Source organism: Geotrypetes seraphini, chromosome 11 (assembly GCF_902459505.1).
Source record: "Geotrypetes seraphini chromosome 11, aGeoSer1.1, whole genome shotgun sequence".
Classification (NCBI taxonomy): Eukaryota; Metazoa; Chordata; class Amphibia; order Gymnophiona; family Dermophiidae; genus Geotrypetes; species Geotrypetes seraphini.
The window spans coordinates 58,475,301-58,494,737 of record NC_047094.1 but is presented as its reverse complement, the minus strand read 5'-3'; the positions used below and the strand labels follow the sequence as shown (position 1 = coordinate 58,494,737).

At 42.0% G+C, this 19,437-nt stretch overlaps 1 protein-coding gene across 8 annotated transcripts in view; it reads left to right on the top strand.

Annotated features, from left to right (window-relative positions):
- CREBBP (CREB binding protein) overlaps window positions 1-19,437 on the top strand; it is a 676,455-nt gene that overhangs the window by 308,701 nt on the left and 348,317 nt on the right. For 5 of the 8 annotated variants that reach the window (XM_033962544.1, XM_033962548.1, XM_033962545.1 and 2 more), the window contains 2 exons: window positions 1,838-2,263; window positions 5,385-5,564. In XM_033962544.1, the coding sequence (XP_033818435.1) occupies window positions 1,838-2,263; window positions 5,385-5,564 (606 nt within the window). The remainder of the gene's footprint in view (window positions 1-1,837; window positions 2,264-5,384; window positions 5,565-19,437) is intronic. The other 3 variants (XM_033962542.1, XM_033962549.1, XM_033962547.1) reach the window with 1 other exon arrangement.

Sequence of the window (19,437 nt, the reverse complement as noted above, 5' to 3'; positions counted from 1 at the left end):
GTTTTCCCCCACTCCATCTGGGCCTCAGGTCAAAGTAGCAGTGAGCCAAGTCCTGCCAACCTCGAAGAAGCCCAAAAAATGCTCCACTTTGATATCGGTGAGTGCCTCATCATCGCTGGAGCCAGCAGTACTGGTGCTTACCCTCAAGCAAAAAATTTACAATTTGCTTAGGGAGGAACTGGGTGAGCATTTTCAAATGCTGGTGCTGACCCAATGGTTGGCTATTTAACTGTTTGTTATTCTAATGTTCCCTTTTGAGCATAACAATTGATTTTTAGGAATGTTCCCATGTGACCCTACTTCACATTCTGTTTGGAGCTCTTGGTGCTTGGGTATTAACTACAGGTAGTGCTAGAGCTCCCAGTGAAGTAGAGGAGAGTTGCAGGAAAAATCCAGAGTGGATTCCTTCTGCATATGGCATTCGATCATTGGGAGATAACCCACATGTCTAGAATGTCTCACCTATACTGGAAAAGATATTATAAAGGTAAGAACATAATCTTTTTATCACAAGACATTACATTATCCAAAATTTCTGTTTCGTCCATATCAGACACGTAGCTCAGGGCAGATCACACATTAAGAGGTTAGAATAATTTTTCTAGGAATTATAAAACTAAATCGCAAATTAAAACCAGTTATAATATTTACCTTGTACTAAACCAGAAAAGATAGCATAAAATCCAGTTGTTTAGATAACAATGTTTCCTGAATGATATAAGTCTCCTTTTACTAAGGTGCACTAGCGTTTTTAGCGCGCGCTACATGAAAAATACTAACGCAAACTCTATGGAGGCGTTAGCATGTAGCGCACACTAAAACCTCTAGCACACCTTAGTAAAAGGAGCCCATAGTCTTAATAAGAGACTGAAAAGTATTTTAATTCACCATCTCAGACTCATGTGAAAGTAAAGATGCTCGGGCATCTTGTAGTAACTGCCAAATTAGTATGCACTAATCCAGGCGCTAAAAGTGTTTATATTTAGGAGAAGGGGACGTGTGAGAGGATAGAGAGTGGGTGTGTCTGCATCCACATTTGCACGTACTAACTGGTTAGTTCAGGATTATCATATGAGCCTACTGCTTACAAAATGGGTGGTAGTAAGTGCTTATGTGACAAATTTTATTTAATGGATATTTACTAATAGCAACATTAGTGCATGAAACTCAAATAATGCTGGGATACTGAAATTCAAAGCTTTGTGCAAAAGGCTTTTACTTCAAAATGAAAAACACTGAATGCACCAAATAGTATCATTCACATGGATAACAAAAAATAAATTTTACTTTTGTGCTTGTAAAGCTATTATCGTTGAGACCTTTGAGTGAGCAATAGGCCCACTTTTAAATGGCTTTTCTCTCAATCATTGCACAATTTCTTCGTTTTAACAATGTTAATACTACTACTAATAATTTTTTTAAAACACTTAACTTATGATGAGGAAGTGAAGTAAATCTTTCTTATGGGATCCTGACACATTTTGCTGCTTCAGAGAACCATGACAGCCAGAACTAATATTTCAAAGGAACGTTAGAAAGAGAAAAGCAGAGATTAGATGATGCTATTTGGTGCATTCAGTGTGTGTTTCATTTTGAATAAAAGAACTTTAGTACATGGCCATTAATAAAAAAAAAAATAGAAAATCAGCCATAATGGCTGTGTAAGAAATCTGCACAAAGGCACACATATCAACTTTTTGTCACAGCTTAATAAAACGACTAAATGCAAATACAGGGCAAATCAGCTAAAATGAAAAATAAGTACTTTTGTGCATGATGAAATCCAGTTTAAAGACATCCAAATTATAGAAGTTTGCCTTTTTTTTTTTTTTTTTAGCAGAATCAGGTTCCTAGTGCCTCTCTCCCCATTGGTAACTCCATGAATATGCTGGGGCCACAGAGCGGGCAGTTGCCACGACCACCTGTGTCTCAGTCTCCTCTCCATCAGACTCCAACTTCTGCCTCATCTGCAGCTGTAATTCCGCCAATCCAGCTCCCAATTCCACCAGGAAAGACGCCACCACAACCTGCAGCTCCTGCTCAGCCATCAACCCCTGTGTCGTCTTCAGCACAAACTCCAGCGCCAACCCCTGGCTCTGTACCAAATGCCACTCAGACACAAAGCACCCCTACTATCCAGGCAGCAGTACAGGCTCAAGTCATACCACAGCCACAGACCCCAGTTCAGACTCAGTCTGTTCCAACTCCTCAATCAAGTCAACAGCAACCAACATCCGTGCAGACACTGCCTCCTGGCACTCCAGTGAGTAATTTTCAAAAACCACAAATATCATTTATAAAGATAAAACTAAAAGTTCAGATGGCATGTCTGTTAATTTTGTTTTTTGTCTTGTTCAATATTTACCAAAATATTTCAATTTTTGTGGAAGTTTAGCAGATATCATCAGTCCTATTGCCCATCAGTCATCGTAGCTTTTTAAAGAAATATGTTTAGTTGTTTTGAGTCTGCTGCATATATAGTAAGTAACATTGATGTGTGTAAAAATTTGGAGACATCTTTTACATTGTCTAGCTCCCTGTACTTGAATTTCTAAACCCATATTTGACCACTTATGAGACAGGTATAAAGCAGATGCTATACCATTGGTATCTTGCAATGTTAAATGAGTTTGTGTTTTTAGCTCAACATAAATTCTCTATTTATGCAATTAAAAAAATAAAATTAAAAACACATTGTGTTTGAATTCCTCAACTAAACCAATTTTCTGTGATAACATGAATGTTGATGTTTTTAAATATGAAGTGTGGGGCTTTCAGTTCAACAGAACCAAAAAGAAAGAAAAGAACAAAACCAGCCTCGATAATATCAGCAAAACAAACACAGAAAGAATCAAGTGAGATGTCTTAAACCAACCAAAAAAACTACATTTAATAGTCCACAGTAAAAGTCCATATGTAGATTATATCATCTGACAGTGCTGACACAGATCAACTCTTGTGAGCTCAGAAAAACAGATAAGGTATTTGAATATGTACAATACCTGCAACATAGGTGCTACCTCGGAATCCCCTCAGTCCTTTGGAAAATACCTGGGAAAATGGGTATGAGTGGCCAATTTATTTTGTGCACAGAGTACCTGTTAAAATTGATCAATTCTGTTTTCAACATCAACAAATAGGATTTCCCACATTTGTGGCTGATTTATGCTGCTTGTTAATGGAGAAAATGAAATTGCTTCTTTGTAACAGAAGTACTTCATAGATTACATAAATCAATAAACCAGAATTTAGATTTTCAAACTGAATTTTGCTATGCTTTCCTTTTTTAAAAAAATCTGATATATCTGTCTCCTAATTGGAAGTTATAAATTTTTATAAATTGGAGTTATAAATTTTGAAGGAAAATGTTCTTTTAATGAATGCACAATATATGAAAGAAATCTTTATCTTAATCTAGAACAGCGGTCTCAAACACGTTGCCCCCCAGGGACTATTTTGCGGCCCACGATCTGTCCTCTGCTTCCCTTCCCATCTCACTGCCCTCCCCCAAGCCACCGCAATCGGAGAACAGGCCAGCGCCGAGGTCTTAGCTGTCCCTGCTTATCTTTCCCAGCTCGGAGCCGACCAATTCTCGCCACCTGACGTCAATTCTAACGTCGGGGAGGAAGTTCCGGCCCAGCCAATCGCTGCCTGGCTGGTTCGGCACTTCTTCTCCGACGTTAGAATTGACGTCGGATGGCAAGAATTGGTCGGCCCGTGCTAGGGAAGATAAGCAGGGAGAGCTAAGACTTCGGCGCTGGCCTGTTCCCCAATGGTGGAGGCTTGGGGGAGGGCAGGGAGAAATAAAGAAAGAAAGGGGGGGACAGGGAGACAGAAAGAAGGGAGACGGGACACAGACAGAAAGGGGCATGGAGAGAGAAAGACAGAAAGAAAGGGTGGGCATGGAGAAAGAAAGAAAGGGGGCAGAGAGAGAGAGAGAGAGACATATAGAAAGAAAGGGGGCATGGAGAGAGAGAGAAAGAAAGAAGGGGGCAGGGTGAAAGAAATAAAAAGTTGGGGGAGGGAAGGAAACAGATGCCAGACCAGGGGAAAGGAAGGAGAGAGGGAGAGAAAGGAAAGAAAGAAATGTCATACCATGGAAATAGTGATGGAAGAAGAGAGAGATAGAAGGGAAGGTAAGACATGGAAACGGAGATTTTGAAAAGAAAGCAGAAAAATTGAATATTAAGTTAATGCCAAAGATGGATGCAAGGCAGAAAGTGAAGACGGAGAGAAAAACAGTCAAAGGACAAGAAGACCCTGGAAACATAGTTAAAAGCACAGAAAAATAAAGTCACCAGCTAACAAAGGTAGGCAAAATAATTTTATTTTCAATATAGTGATTGAAATGTGTCAGTTTTGAGTAAGGAAAGATATTAAACTTTAAATGTGAGGGCTGCAGAAAAAATAGGGTACTTGGAGGGCTGCAGAAAAAATAGTTAATGACAATTTTGCATAAGGTAAAACTCTTTATAGTTTATAAATCTTTCCTTTAACTATTAAAGGAAAGATTTATAAACTATAAAGAGTTTCACCTCATGCAAAGTTGCCATTTCTTTAATAAGACATTAACTATTTTTTATGCGGCCCTCCAAGTACCTACAATTCCAAAATGTGGCCCCACTAAGGGTTTGAGTTTGAGACCACTGATCTAGAAGCTTAGATTCCCCTCTCAATAATTTGCCACTTGCTCCTCATTAGTCCAGGGATGGCTGAGATGCTGCTCTGAGATGGTGCATGTGGTATCATCCTTATTGGGCTACCACAGCAGCAATAATCTACCCTCTGTTTATAAACCTGATTGTAGCCCCACTATAGTATATCCAGGCCTAATAGTTAGGGGACTGAACTCCATCTTGCCCATCCAAACCAGGATGCTACAGCATTAGCCACAAGAATTGTCCCTGAATTGCTGCAAGTGGCAACTTGATGTAGAGAATTAGTGCTTCTATAATTATTGTCATCATTCTTACGATTGGTATAGCATATCAGATGCAATAAAATAAAGGGGGAAATACACATTTCATATACCATTTGCTGCATAGTAATTAAGTGATTCACAAAAAAACCCAATAACATGCTACCCAAGAAGTTGTGAATAAAAGCTCATGGTGCTAGGTCATAACCCTAATTTTAAATCAGCTGAAGGAATAAAGAAACAGGAGAAAACTGTTTTAAAAAAACCCCCACTAAAACAAAACTGAGTTTTATAAGTAAGAGATGTATCCTAGTTTTTTCTAGCACTTGTGATTTCTTTAGCAGGCTGTTTTTATACTATGCAGAATTGATTTGTGGTTTGTTAATGTGATTCTTTCTATTCCTTAATGGAAATCAAATAATTTCTAGTTATTTCTTTCTTTTAACAATCTATTTTTATATATTAGCTTTCCCAAGCTGCAGCTAGCAATGATAACAGGATACCAACCCCAGCTTCTGTTGCTAGTTCAGATACCAACTCCCAGCAGCAAGGGACTGATGCTCTAATGCGTGAAATTAAATCTGAAGTTAAATTTGAGGAAGTTGAACAAGAACCCAGTGAACAACAAGTGGAACAGAAACCTGAGGTAAAGAGAAAATATTGGGTCAATATTCAGCTATAGCCATCAACATAAAAAAAGCCAACTGTGGCAGGGTAAAACATCCTGCGGGGGGGTTGGTCTTGTGCTGCTCCCAGTGAACAGCACTGAATATTTGGATAGAGTTGTGACTGCTGGTGTTACCTGGAGAGCAGTGATATTCAGTCCCTCTATCCAGATCACTTACGACAACTGTTTTGCTGGGCCAGTCTGTGATGATTTTTCAGGGGCACTATGTGCTGAAAATCACTGGATGGGCCAATTCAGGCATTTATCCAAGTACTGCTATAATGGTAAGTTCTTTTAAATAGCATACCCAGTGTTTCTGTCATTGAACTGTAGCTTTAAGATAGTTAAAAAGAAAAGATGTATGTTGATTTTATGGCGCATCAGTTCTTGGCCTTTATAGCTCAAATCAAATGTTCAGGTATGAATCTTGAGCTGATAATAGTCCCTTGGAATTTTGACTGAAATTTAAGCCTATATAACAGGAGTTCTCAACCTAGTCCTTGGAGCTCACCCAGCCGTTTCGGTTTTCAGGGTCTCGACAATGAGTATGCATGAGAGAGATTTGCGTATAATAAAGGCAGTGCATGCAAGTTTGTATCATATGTATTCATTGTTATCCAAGGACAAGCAGGCAGCACATGGGTGATGTCATCCACAGAGCCTGGTACAGATGGTGGTAAAAGTGTACTTGTACTTTAAGTTTTCAGAAAATTTGCGAGTGCCTTACCGCCTGACGCCAGCTTGCTGTACCTCAGTTCTTTTTCACAGAACGAAGAAGTGCTATATTTGTGGACTCTTGTCCAACACAAGTTGCCTTCCCATCAATATTTTTTTCTTTTTGGCCTTTCAGCTATTCTTTCTGTAGTTCCTTCTTTGGTTTGTGAAAATACTCAAAATACCGTATTTTCACGCATATAACGCACGCGTTATATGTGTTTTTACAAACTGTGCATAACCTTGCGTGGTATACGCATGAGCGCGGTATATAAAATTTTTTTTACATAGTTCCCACCCCGCCCGACGCCCGATTCATCATCCGGAAGGACCGCTCGCACCCCCACCGCTCGCACTCCCACCCCGATGGACCGCTCGCACTCCCACCCGAAGAACCGCTCGCACCCCCACAGTCTCCCCCCCCCCCCCCATTGAGAAGCTGTCTACCTTGTTTCCGGATGCCAGTGAGCCCAGCTGTTTCCTCTGCCGGCAGTCCTGCCCCTTCTCTGAGCCCTGCTGCGCTGCTTCCTCTTCCGGCGGTCCCGCCCTTTCTCTGATGTCAGAGAAAGGGCGGGACCGCCGAAGAGAAAGCAGCGTAGCGCAGGGCTCAGAGAAGGGGCAGGACCGCCGGCAGAGGAAACAGCTGGGCTCACTGGCATCCGGAAACAAGGTAGACAGCTTCTCCATGGGGGAGGGGGGGGGAGGCTGTGGGGGTGCGAGCGGTCCATCGGGGTGGGAGTGCGAGCGGTGGGGGTGCGAGTGGTCCTTCCGGATGATGAATCGGGCGTCGGGGGGGGGGGGGCATCAGGCTTTCAGGATCGGGACAGAACTTCAAGGGGGGACAGGACTTCAAGGGGGGACAGGCAGACCTTCAAGGGGGGACAGGACTTCAAGGGGGGACAGGCAGACCTTCAAGGGGGGACAGGCAGACCTTCAAGGGGGGACAGGAAGATCTTCAAGGGGGGACAGGCAGGACTTCAAGGGGGGACAGGACTTCAAGGGGGGACGGGACAGGACTTCAAGGGGGGACAGGCAGACCTTCAAGGGGGGACAGGACTTCAAGGGGGGACAGGCAGGACTTCAAGGGGGGACAGGACTTCAAGGGGGGACAGGCAGACCGAAGGGAGTGAAAAAGCTATAAAATAAACCCACCAGCGTGTCAATGTGTTGAGAGGAAGAGATGTTCTGGGAAATTCTGCTGAGAAAACTCTGGGTCCATTTCCACCCCCCAGTTATCTCCACTCCACTGAACTAGTTCACACACTGAGTAGTGTTGTGCCTGCGTAGTTGTTTTGGGATCTCTTCTAGTGGTTTGTCAGTATCTCCTTGTGGTCCAAGGAAGGAAACTTTGTTAACCTTAGCATTGACCTTCAGAATATATTTGTGTGGCATTAGGCTATGTAGTGATCGAAAGAAAAAAACAGACCTTTGCACATTTTTGCACTATATGGTGGGTGTATGAGGAGATTCACATTTCCTGCACAGCTAAGTCCTTGTGAAGTTACCTTGTTCTTTCTGTATTTGACATCTAGCACGGTCTCTGTTTGGAAGGGAAGATTTAAGTTATGGTAAAAGCAGATAGCGTTGCTGGTTTTAAAAAGGTTTGGACAAATTCCTGGAGGAAAAGTCCATAGTCTGTTATTAAGACATGGGGGAAGCGTCTGCTTGCCCTGGATCCGTAGCATGGAATGTTTGCTATTCTTTGGGTTTTGACCAGGTATTAGTGACCTGGATTGGCTAGCATGAGAATGGGCTACTGGGCATGATGGACCATTGGACTGACCCAGTTAGGCTATTCTTATGTTAAGTTCTCATCTGTAGGGGCCTTTGTTTTCACTTCTTATTTTAATGTATTTTTTTCTGGAAACTTATCAGTGTTTTTTATAATGGGAACAAAAATGGAAGAGAATTACCGTAATGTGTGTGGAATGGGGGGGGGGGGGGGGGGTGTTTAACTACCATAATTTCTTCAGCTAAATACCGGTAATTCAATCCACCTCAACCAGACATAGGAGAACTCACGCACCATTCACACACCCTCCAACCAAACACGTGAAAAGAAAAAAACTGTTCATTCTTATAAACAACCATATAACTTTTAATCTAGAGTTAGTGAGTATGAATTCAGCAACAAGAACAGAAATTACATGTTCATTCTTATAAACTATAACATTAACCGGTAGATCAAACGAAGTATCGAGGACAAAATAATCTAAATACAGTTACCGTAATTACGGTAAAGTTGTAAATAAACAAAGTTTACAGGTTTATTCAGTCATCATCATCACAGTCATCTGAATCCTTGAATCCATCAAAATTCGAATTGTCATCATCGTCATTAAATAAAGTGAGCACGGCCTGCAGACGATCCTCGTTTATTTCCGAAGTAATATCGTCATCATCGTCATCATCATCGCTGATATCCATGTTGTTGCCTCCTTCCGCTGCACTGGTAGTACCCGTAGTGTCATTGGTTTCATAAACAATGCCCGCTTTTCTAAATCCGTTTCGAATGGTATCTGGTGTTATTTTGTCCCATGCTGAAGCCACCCACTTGCAGACTTCTTTGAAAGTTGCCCGCTTCAGCCGCCCCGCGGGTGTGTACTCGTGCATGCTGCTCTGCATCCACTCCTATCACTCCTTTCTAATAAAAGTCTTGAATGGATGATTCACTGCGATGTCAAGTGGTTGCAGCTTACACGTCAGGCCTCCAGGTATCACAGCGATGTGGGCACGAGTAGAATTAATGTAGGCCTGAACATTTTTTTCTTTGTGGGCAGCCATGGCATCAAAAATTAACAAGGATTTTTTTGCAAAGAATCCACCCTGTCTTGTCCTAAAGCATTTATCTACCCACAATCTCATTACGTCGCAGTCCATCCATCCCTTCTTGTTGCAGTGCACAACCACACTGGTGGGCAGCTTTTCACTGGGCATAGTGACCCTTTTGAAAATGAGCATGGGCTTTAACTTAACCCCGCTAGCTGAGCAACCAAGAACGACTGTAAAACATGTTCTTTCATGCCCAGTTGTGGTGATGGCTACAGATTTAGTACCTGTGGGGGCTATGGTTCTTGTCGCTGGAATGTCGAATGCCATTGGAATTTCATCCATGTTGATGACGTCCTTTGCAGTGATGCCAAGTTCAGATATTTCTTTGGCGACAAAGTCACGGAAATCAATCAATTTTTGCTGCCAGTCATCTGGAAGTCGCTGGCCAACAGTTGTTCTCATTCTAACTGATAGTCCGTTCCTTTTCATAAATTTTGAGATCCATGTGAAGCCAGCTTTGAAGTCGGGTATTCCTCTTCCATTGGCAAGTAGTTTTGCCTTCATCTGAATCGCAACAGTAGAGACTGATTGATTTTGCTCCCTTCTCGCCAGAATCCACTGCTTCAAGTCATCCTCCAGCTGAGGCCATTTTGGTTTGGCCCCACGATGTGCCCGTTTTCGCGGATTGCTTTTCTCCAGTTCCTTCTTATCTTTTCTCCATTCACGCACCGATGTTTCTCCAACATCGAACTCTCTCGCTGCGGCCCGGTTGCCTATTTCCTCAGCTTTCGCAACGACTTGAAGCTTAAAGTCCACTGTATATGACTTTCGTCTCATTCCTGCCATTATGGCGGTAAATTTAAATTTAATTGATAAACTCTACTACCGGGTAGATAAATGCAGAATACCAATCTGAAGAGATCAAATTAAAATGTGGGCTCTACATGCAGCATTAATCTTTTATAGGCTTACCCAAAGGCTGAGATGCTGTTGTATAGTCAAAATAGTATTCACTGGGCAAATTACAAGGCCAGATAGAGGGGGGCCACAGCCACGTGGTGAAAAGCACACCGCCAGAAAAACCGCCTTGGTGACAGGTCAAAAGCGCGCCCCCACAACCCGGCGCAGAAAACTAAGCGGCAAGCATGCTCAGACCATTGCGCATGCTTACAGAGCTGGGAGCAGGGCAGGGCGGGCGAAAGGAGAGTCGGGGCAGCGCACGGAGAGTCGGGGCAGCGCACGGAGAGTCGGGGCAGCCAGAGGAGAGTCGGGGCAGTGAACGGAAAGTCGGGGCAACCAGAGGAGAGTCGGGCAGCGAACGGAGAGTCGGGGCAGCGAACGGAGAGTTGGGGCAGCGAACGGAAAGTCAGGGCAGCCAGAGGAGAGTCGGGGCAGTGAACGGAAAGTCGGGGCGGGTGGACGGAGAGTCGGGGCAACCAGAGGAGAGTCGGGGCAGCGAACGGAGAGTCGGGGCAGCGAACGGAGAGTCGGGGCAGCGAACGGAGAGTCGGGGCAGCGAACGGAGAGTCGGGGCAGCGAACGGAGAGTCGGGGCAGCGAACGGAGAGTCGGGGCAGCCAGAGGAGAGTCGGGGCAGCGAACGGAAAGTCGGGGTGGGTGAACGGAGAGTCGGGGCAACCAGAGGAGAGTCGGGGCAGTGAACGGAGAGTCAGGGCAGCCAGAGGAGAGTCGGGGCAGCCAGAGGAGAGTCGGGGCAGCGAACGGAAAGTCGGGGCAGGTGAACGGAGAGTCGGGGCAGCCAGAGGAGAGTCGGGGCAGCGAACGGAAAGTCAGGGCAGCCAGAGGAGAGTCTGGGCAGCCAGAGGAGAGTCGGGGCAGGTGAACGGAAAGTCGGGGCAGGTGAACGGAGAGTCGGGGCAGCCAGAGGAGAGTCGGGGCAGCCAGAGGAGAGTCGGGGCGGCATGCGCGGTATACCCGTGAGCGCGGTTTATTTACATAAATTTGTGTTTTCCGCGCGCTATACCCGTGTGCGCGTTTTACACGGGTACGCGTTATCTACGTGAAAATACGGTATATATCTATTTATATTTTATTCCCTTTTTTTCTTTGTGGCTCCGTTGTGCCTGGTGGCCCTCTTTTTTCAACCTTGGCAGTTTTTTCCTCCTCATTTGACATCGAGTGTAACTTCACCACTGAGATTTTCCCATCCATGTTGAAATCTTCGAACGTGTTCAAAAAGTGCTGTCAGTGCCAGGGCCCTATCTTAATCACTGACCCACACAGTTGGTGTTTGCAGTATTTGAGCCCTGAGCATCGAGTGGACAGCTGTACTTGTTCTACCTTGCAGAAATGCTCATTGAAGTCTCGTTGCATTCAGCAGGAGAAGCTGTTTGACTCGACTATGGACTCCAGTGATATATTCGAGCCCTTGCAGCATTGACATTGGATGTGATTTCTGCATCTGGCAAGCCTGTTCAAGTTCAAGTTCACTTTATTTTTGATGAATCGCCTATTTAAAACATTCTAAGCGATGTACATTTAAAAACAGATTATAAGAGAACATTCAATCATATTAGTAAAACATTAAAAACAACAAAACAAATATTTGTTAAATAGTTAAATAATACATTAAAAACAGACATGAAAAGGGGGAAAGGGGGGAAAAGTTACATATTTTTCTAATGGTGAAGGAAAAAAACATATATTAGGAAAAAAACATAAAGTAGGGATAAAAAAAACAAAAAAGAGAAGAAATTATTCATTAAAAGCATCATTAAATAAAAAAGTTTTTAAGAGTTTTTTAAAAGAGATAATATCTCTATCCTTTCTAATAAAAAGAGGCAGAGTGTTCCAGAGTTGGGGAGCTAAAACAGAGAACATATCGTTTCTCCTTGTTCCCACAATTTTGAGTGAGGGGACCAAAAGTAACTCTTGTTGTGATGAGCGAAGGGTTCGATTAGAATGATATGGGATAATCATTCTAGATATAAATTGAGGGGTGTTATATAGTAGAACCTTAAAGACTAAAAATGCTATTTTAAAAGTTATTCGATGATTAATAGGTAGCCAATGAGATTTAATAAGAAGGGGTGTTACATGGTCATATTTTTTTGCTTTATGTATAAGTTTTATGGCCGTATTTTAGATTATTTGGTGTCTTTTCTTTTCTTTTTGGGAAATATTGTATAATAAAGAATTACAATAATCTAATTTGGAAATGATCAAAGAGTGGACAAGGATATTAACAGATTTTGGTTCTAAGAAGGATGAAATGGATCTTATCAGACGTAATTTATAAAAACAGGATTTAACTGTTTGACTTATGTGATCATGAAAAGATAAGTTCGTATCAATTATAACTCCTAAAATTTTTATGGATGAGACAGATTCAATTGGGTTATTTTCAAGCAAAAAAGGAGAAGTTAGTATAATGTCTTTTTTCCATGTAAATAGCATTCATTGTGTTTTTTGTATATTTAATGAGAGTTTATTATTACAGAGCCAATTTTTTATTGTATCCAATTTAGAGTTGATGGCTATAATTTCTTCATATTTTCCAGGATCAAGTGGGTGGAGAAGTTGGATATCGTCAGCATAGGAAAAAGTTGTAAAGCCTAGTGATTGACAAATAGTAAGAAAAGGTGCAAGAAAGATATTGAATAAAAGAGGAGATAAAATAGAACCCTGAGGTATACCAAAGGGCGAAGTGTAAGAAAAGGTGCAAGAAAGATATTGAATAAAAGAGGAGATAAAATAGAACCCTGAGGTATACCAAAGGGCGAAGTGTAAGGGGTGGAGTGATCTTCTTTAATTATAACAGTTGAGGATCGATTGGAAAGAAAGGATTGAAACCATTGTAGTACTTGTCCTCCAATACCGAAGGATTCCAAACGATTGAGTAGGAGAGCGTGATCTATAGTGTCAAAGGCTGCTGAAAGATCCAAAAAAAAAAAAGGGCGACCGATCTGTGTTGGTCCAAGTAGTAATGAATATTGGATACCAAGCCTAACATCGAATACTCTGTGTTATGGTGTTTCCGGAAACCGGTTTGGTTAGGGTGCAGTACGTTTGATGACTCAATAAAGTCAATTAATTGTTCGAAAACCAGTTTTTCAGTTACTTTTGCAAGGAAAGGCAAGTTTGAAATAGGGCGATAATTGGCTACATCATTACGATCAGCATTATATTTTTTCAATATTGGGGTGACGATAGCTTTTTTCCAATTAAGAGGGACAGTGGACGTAAGAAAACTATTTTTGATAAGCGACTGTATCTAGGGACCAAAGCATGAAATGAATTTTTTCAAATAAAAAGGAGGGATAGGTTCTGAACGAGAATTTTTAATTTAATTCTTTGAAGGACTCCTTCTATTTCTTTTAAGGTTGGAGTTTTAAAATTTAAACATTTAGATGTTGGTAGCATGAGGTCAGTGTTATTGTGTAAGGTGTCGTCAACTTTATTTGTATTAAAAGTTTCTCTTATTAGTGCAATTTTTTTACAGAAGTAATCAGCTAGATCTTGAGCTTTGAGTGTATTTTCCAAATTTTTATTATTATTATTTGTTTTTTTAAACTCAGGCTAAGTAGCCATCTTCTTCCCAGCAAGTGTCACAGGCCTCTACCGCATTGAGTCCCTCGATGCAGGCCAAATATTGATGCCATCACTCTCCTTCACTGCAGGCTGTATCTCCTTCAGTGCGTGCAACCTCTTCAAGGTTATCCACCCCTCGACACCATGTGTACCGATGGTACCGGCTTTTGAGCCAGGGTACCAGTGCAAATCTTCAGGGAACAACTCAGTGAGTTTTTTTTGAAGGGAGATTGATCTCATGTTCAAGTTGCACTCGACACCGGTGCTTGCATCAACTCCCTCATTACTGGCCCAACCTAAGCATACAGTGGTCCAAGTTGAAAGGTGCAATAAAAAGAGCTACTGACCTTTATGTGAAGAAAATAAATAAAAATAAGAGAAAAAGGAAACCGATATGGTTCTCCAAACTAGTGGCGGAAAAAATAAAGGCAAAAGAATTGGCGCTCGTGAAATATAAAAAAAACTCAAGAAGAGTACAGAAAGGAATATTGAATGAAAATGAAAGAAGTCAAGAGAGAGATACGTCTGGTGAAAGTGCAGTCAGAAGAGCAAATGGCTATAAATATAAGAAAGGGAGACAAAAAGGTATATTTACATTGATGTGATATTTAGGTGAGTAACTATACTGTTCTACCCCAGTCACAGATCCAACAGCAGATTTAATTTCTTGATAATCTTTTTTTAACCCGTGACACTCTTTTCCATGTAAGTCATTTGTAAGGAGAGATCAACAACTGCTAAGTGAATTGATTTAGCAAAGCCTGATGAATATTGTATCTGGAGTCATGCTCCTTCTACTCCTCCACACAAGAAAGTGTCGTTAAAAAAATATAAGGCTCAGCTAAAAACACTTTTTTTTTTTTGGCATCTAAAGGATAGTTTGGGGGTTATTTTCCCCCCTCCAAACGAAGCCATGGAACCTGATTATTTAACCTTTTAATTTTGTTAATTTTGCTTATTAATTTGGATTTGTGTGTTCTCTTTCCTTTTTAAATGGAGTTCTTTTCTTATTTCTATTATTTTGTTTTTTATGTAAACCGCCTTGACCTATTTACAGTAGTAAGGCAGTGCAGAAAGTACAAATAAACATAAACTGGGTTTAGATCTCAGAATCTGGGAAAGTTCCTGCGACTCCCCTAGAAATTCTTACCTCTGAGCCACCTCCTGCTCTTTGGCCAGAGATAGAGGACTTTCCTATACAGGAATAGATGTATCTGTTATCTCTGCCGCTGGAAATTGTGCAGACAAACTGCGGCAGACTCTGAGTCTGCCCTGGCAGATCATTTTGATTGCTTGGAATCTGATCACCTCCCTTCTGCTTCTCTCACGTCAAACTTCAATGCGCATAAAGCGATGAATTTCAGCACACGGCTGTGGAGGAGCTGTTTTATGATCCGAGCTGAAAGTTGACTTAGAGAATGACACGGGGAGCGATCCCCGCAGGGAGCCGCGGTGTGGTTGCGGTTTGGCTGCGGGCTATGGAGACTCCATAGCCAAATCTCCGCAGACACGGGGACAAAAGTTTTCACCGCCAGCAAAAACGGTGAAAAGATTTGTCCCCGTAGGCAAATGTACCCCCTTCTATGTACCGCTATTTACCTTGTCTTCACCGTGAGTCTTTGGTTCGGGACCGGGTGTCAGATTTTTTCCGGCGGCCATGTTTGTCTCCGCCATGTGGTCTGTCTCCTCAACTCTCTACCCGACTTGCACGTTGCCGCATTGACTCCGCCCCCTAATATACAGGCTCTTCATTGGTCAGTTCTTTTTGCTCAAAGAAGAGGACCAATCGCTACTGCCACACCTGATATTTAATGGGTTGTAGTGCAGCAGTAGCGATTGGATTTCGGAGCCGAGCCTAGGATTTGAATTTTGTTTGCAGTCGCTGCCTCGATTGGATTCACTCGTTTCACTGGGAGGAGCTGAAAGCCTGAAAACTACGTCAGGTACAAGTAAGTGTTCTCCCTGGCTGATTTAGATGACCGCCCAGCTAATCCTGCTGCTGCCGCCGATGCTCCTACCCGGGCTAACTCGCCGCCGAAAATTTTGTTAGACGCCTGCCTTTTTTTGCCAGCATGCTTTTACTTGCTTTGGGCCTTCCTCGTTGCCGGATCCTGCCTACTTTCTGTTTCCGCGAAGGCAGGACCCGGCAGCGAGGAAGGCCCGAAGCAAGTAAAAGCAGCAAGTTGTAAGCTTCCCTCCGCGACGGGGCTCTATCGTGTGCGTGCCGGCTTCCCTTCTCTTCCCCCCCCCCCCCCCGGGACGCTACTTCTGGTTTCGGAGGGAAGAGAAGGGAAGCCAGCACGCACACGATAAAGCCCCGGAGGGAAGCTTACAACTTGCTGCTTTTACTTGCTTCGGGCCTTCCTCGCTGCCGGGTCCTGCCTTCGCGGAAACAGAAAGTAGGCAGGTCCCGGCAACGAGGAAGGCCCGAAGCAAGTAAAAGCAGCAAGTGTAGTGGTATACCATTTGAGGAAAAAAAAAACGCACGGACGTCGGACCTGATTCTGCTTGCTCTCGCCACGGACACAGACCGACACGGACCTCAGATTTTTAAGGCGGTACAGGTTTAGATCCGCGAGGTCTGTCAGGTCCGTGTTTTACCCCTTCCCCAACCTTGGTGCTTATTGTGGTCAGCCAGGAAGAATGAAATCAAAAAAGTTAGAGTTTAGTCAAGCTGTGATTTGAACTTTATAGGCTTTTTTTTTTTTTTTTCCATCCTTTAACTGGCAGGCAGAAGAATGCTCCATTTATTAATCTTGCAAAGTCTGATACAGGAAAAGCTAGAAGTGCATCAGGATTTAAGGAGCTTGGGGTGTTCAAATCTACTTAATGCAGAGATTACAGTAAAACAAAATCACTTTTCTATTTCACTGCAGCTCTATGAGGTTCTTTTGCCCTTAGCTATAGTCAAATGATGGATAGGAATATGTTTATTTCATTTAAGTTAAGGGAAAACAATATTTTTTCTGAGTATCCTTTAATGGTTCACAAATTAATTCAGCCTGTTTTAAGGCTGGGTTTTGTTTTTCATATTATTGCTTCTATTTTTATAATTCTTAAAAAATAAGGGGCAATTCTCCAAGTGGGTTCTTCCTCGTAGGCACCCTGAGACTGTACAGGGAACGCCTATTCTATAGCAGTAAATGGGCTCCCTGGTTCCATTATAGAATGGTAGCATATAGCCTTAGATTCAGGCGCCTTACAGTTAAAGCAGCCATAGAGCATGTCCACTTGTGGGAGAAATGATTTTATTTCCAGAGATTGTGGATGATTTGTTGTTCATCCACGGGTTAAAACATAAGGACAATTAAAAGTACAGGTTGTGTTTTGTTTTTGTATAGTTAACTAAGTTGTAAAGAATGTTTCCTTTATACGTTAATAAAGATAAGTATATAAAATCATACCTGTTTGAGGCTTTTATGCATGCTGCGGTGACGGTGACGGGGCGGTGAATGGGATGGCGGTGACGGGGCGGTGAAAGGGATGGCGGTGACGGGGCGGTGCAGAGGATAGTCGGCTGGGGACGGGGACAAATTTTTTCCCCATGTCATTCTTTAAGTTGACTCCAACCCAGAGGAGTGGCCGCTTTCTTCTCCACCAGATTCTGTTCTCAGCAGATAGCTCTCTGGATCAATTTGATGTTCTCCTTCACAGGCCAAATAAATATCAGTAGGACCAGATGCAGTTGAAGCCTTCTGTATCCAGCTCGGCAGCTTTCCTCTACATTTATAATAATAATAATAATAACTTTATTCTTATATACCGCCAACAATCTTGCGACTTCTAGGCGGTTAAAAGGAACAAAACCAGTCAAATGGACCATAACAGTGTTCTAACAAGCAGCTGCCACAACCATCTTGGACCACCTCAACTCAATTTGGATACCATTTCTAAATCAGAATGCTGTTTTTTCCAAATGTCTTAGGAGAACTGATCCTTTCTCTATAACTTCACCTTCATCCACTTTTCCTGCTAATTATCGTTTTCCTTTTTTTTTGGTTTGAAACATTTTTATTGAGAAAGCAAACAAACACACACAGCAAAATCAGCCAAACAATAGCCAGATACAAATGCAAGGCAGAAAAGAATACAGTACAATACCCAATTCCCAGATCATAGCTGTAAGGGCTACAAAAATAAACAACCAATGGAGACAGGGTATAGCAAAAGCCTAACCAGGCCCCAGGCCCAAGTAACATCACAATAGGGGAATGGGAAGAAAAAGAACACTGGCTGTGAGTTTACTCCCATAGTTTAATATAAGTCCCACCCCTGACAAACTAACAAAAAAACCTCCACCTCCATCCCCCCTCCCCACCCCTTCAGCGACTGGAGACATAGGAGCAAAGCAACCTCACAAGTGGGCAATCGCAGCAATAACCCGTTCCCACAAGGACCCATACAGCCTAAGAGATCCCCCTCTCGGCCCCCAATGCTACACAGCTCCCAATGTGCCAGCTCTCGGAGAAACCGCTGCCATCCCACCAACTCCGGGGATGCTTCATCCATCCACATGTGGAGTGTTTTACATTTAAAATTCTAACACACAATTATGTGTTTTTATTGTAACCCATCTAGGTAATAGGTAGGCTAGAAGTGTGATAAATATGATTCATAAAGATGTTCCACTATATCCATCATATCTACTGACTCTAACCTATCTTCCAATCTTTACTCTTCTTCAGATCTTCTCTCATATTCTCTTCCTCTGCTCTAGCATGTTTAGATTCTGTCCATAATTTTGTCATTTTTTCTTTTTTGCTGTAATGTTATGGAACTCATTACCTTGTGATTTATTAGCTGAACTGTTTTGTACCAGTTTCAAGGCTGATCCTGAGATTTTAATATTTTTCCTCCTGCAGTTTAGGTCTGCTTTTTTTTATAATATTAATTTAATAACTTGAAAAACAAGAATATAATACTTGAATACAGATTCCTTTGAGAGCCACAATATCTTTTACGGTGAACAAAGTCACCAAACAATAAGAATTTTGATTATTTAGTCAACAGTTTTATAGAGGCCAAGAAAAGAAAAAATTGTAAAAATAAATTTTACATATTACTAAGAAGAGTGCATTGGACAAAGTTGGCAGCCAGTACATATCAAGGTACGGGAAAAGCTATTGATCTTATCATTATTTCACCCCCTTCCTTAGCCACGATAAAGTCCAGCTTTGGCTAAAAAAAGAAGAAAATTTTTACCCCCTAGTGAGACAACATTTTTCAGGAGATTTTAATATAAAAGATGTTCCCAAAGCTTGGACTCTATAAGCCAAAAAGTCCTTCCTTCCTGCTCTGTCAATTGAGATATGTCGGGGAAATAAATTACAAATTAATGAGCCAAGAAATTACTCATTAATATGTCTGAAATAAGTTCGAAGTATTAAATCCCTATCATATTCCAAAGCAAACGTCACTATAAGAGTAGTTCTTTCAGTAATTATTTCCAAGGAATTCTCCAGAAAATTTGTTAGATTCATCTTATCACTAACCCCTCCAGCCATATCAGTGGGAGTAGAGCTCCCCAATTTTTCCCAATGGTTAGATATTGAGCTCTCGAAATAGGTGGTAAATTCTCTGTTGGAATCAATTTCTCTCTCATATTTCTCCACACCATTTCAGCAGTTGATAACAACCAGAGATTTTGGAAAATTTATCATTCTTAAATTATTTCTCCTTTGCTTAGTTTCAATGAATTTTAACTTTTTCTGGATATATGACCTCTCTTTAATAATTTCCATTTCTAAGTCTTAATTTGATTAAGCTGCTGTTCTTGCTTTTTAATATGTTCACTATGTTCTCGTTAGTGTTTCACC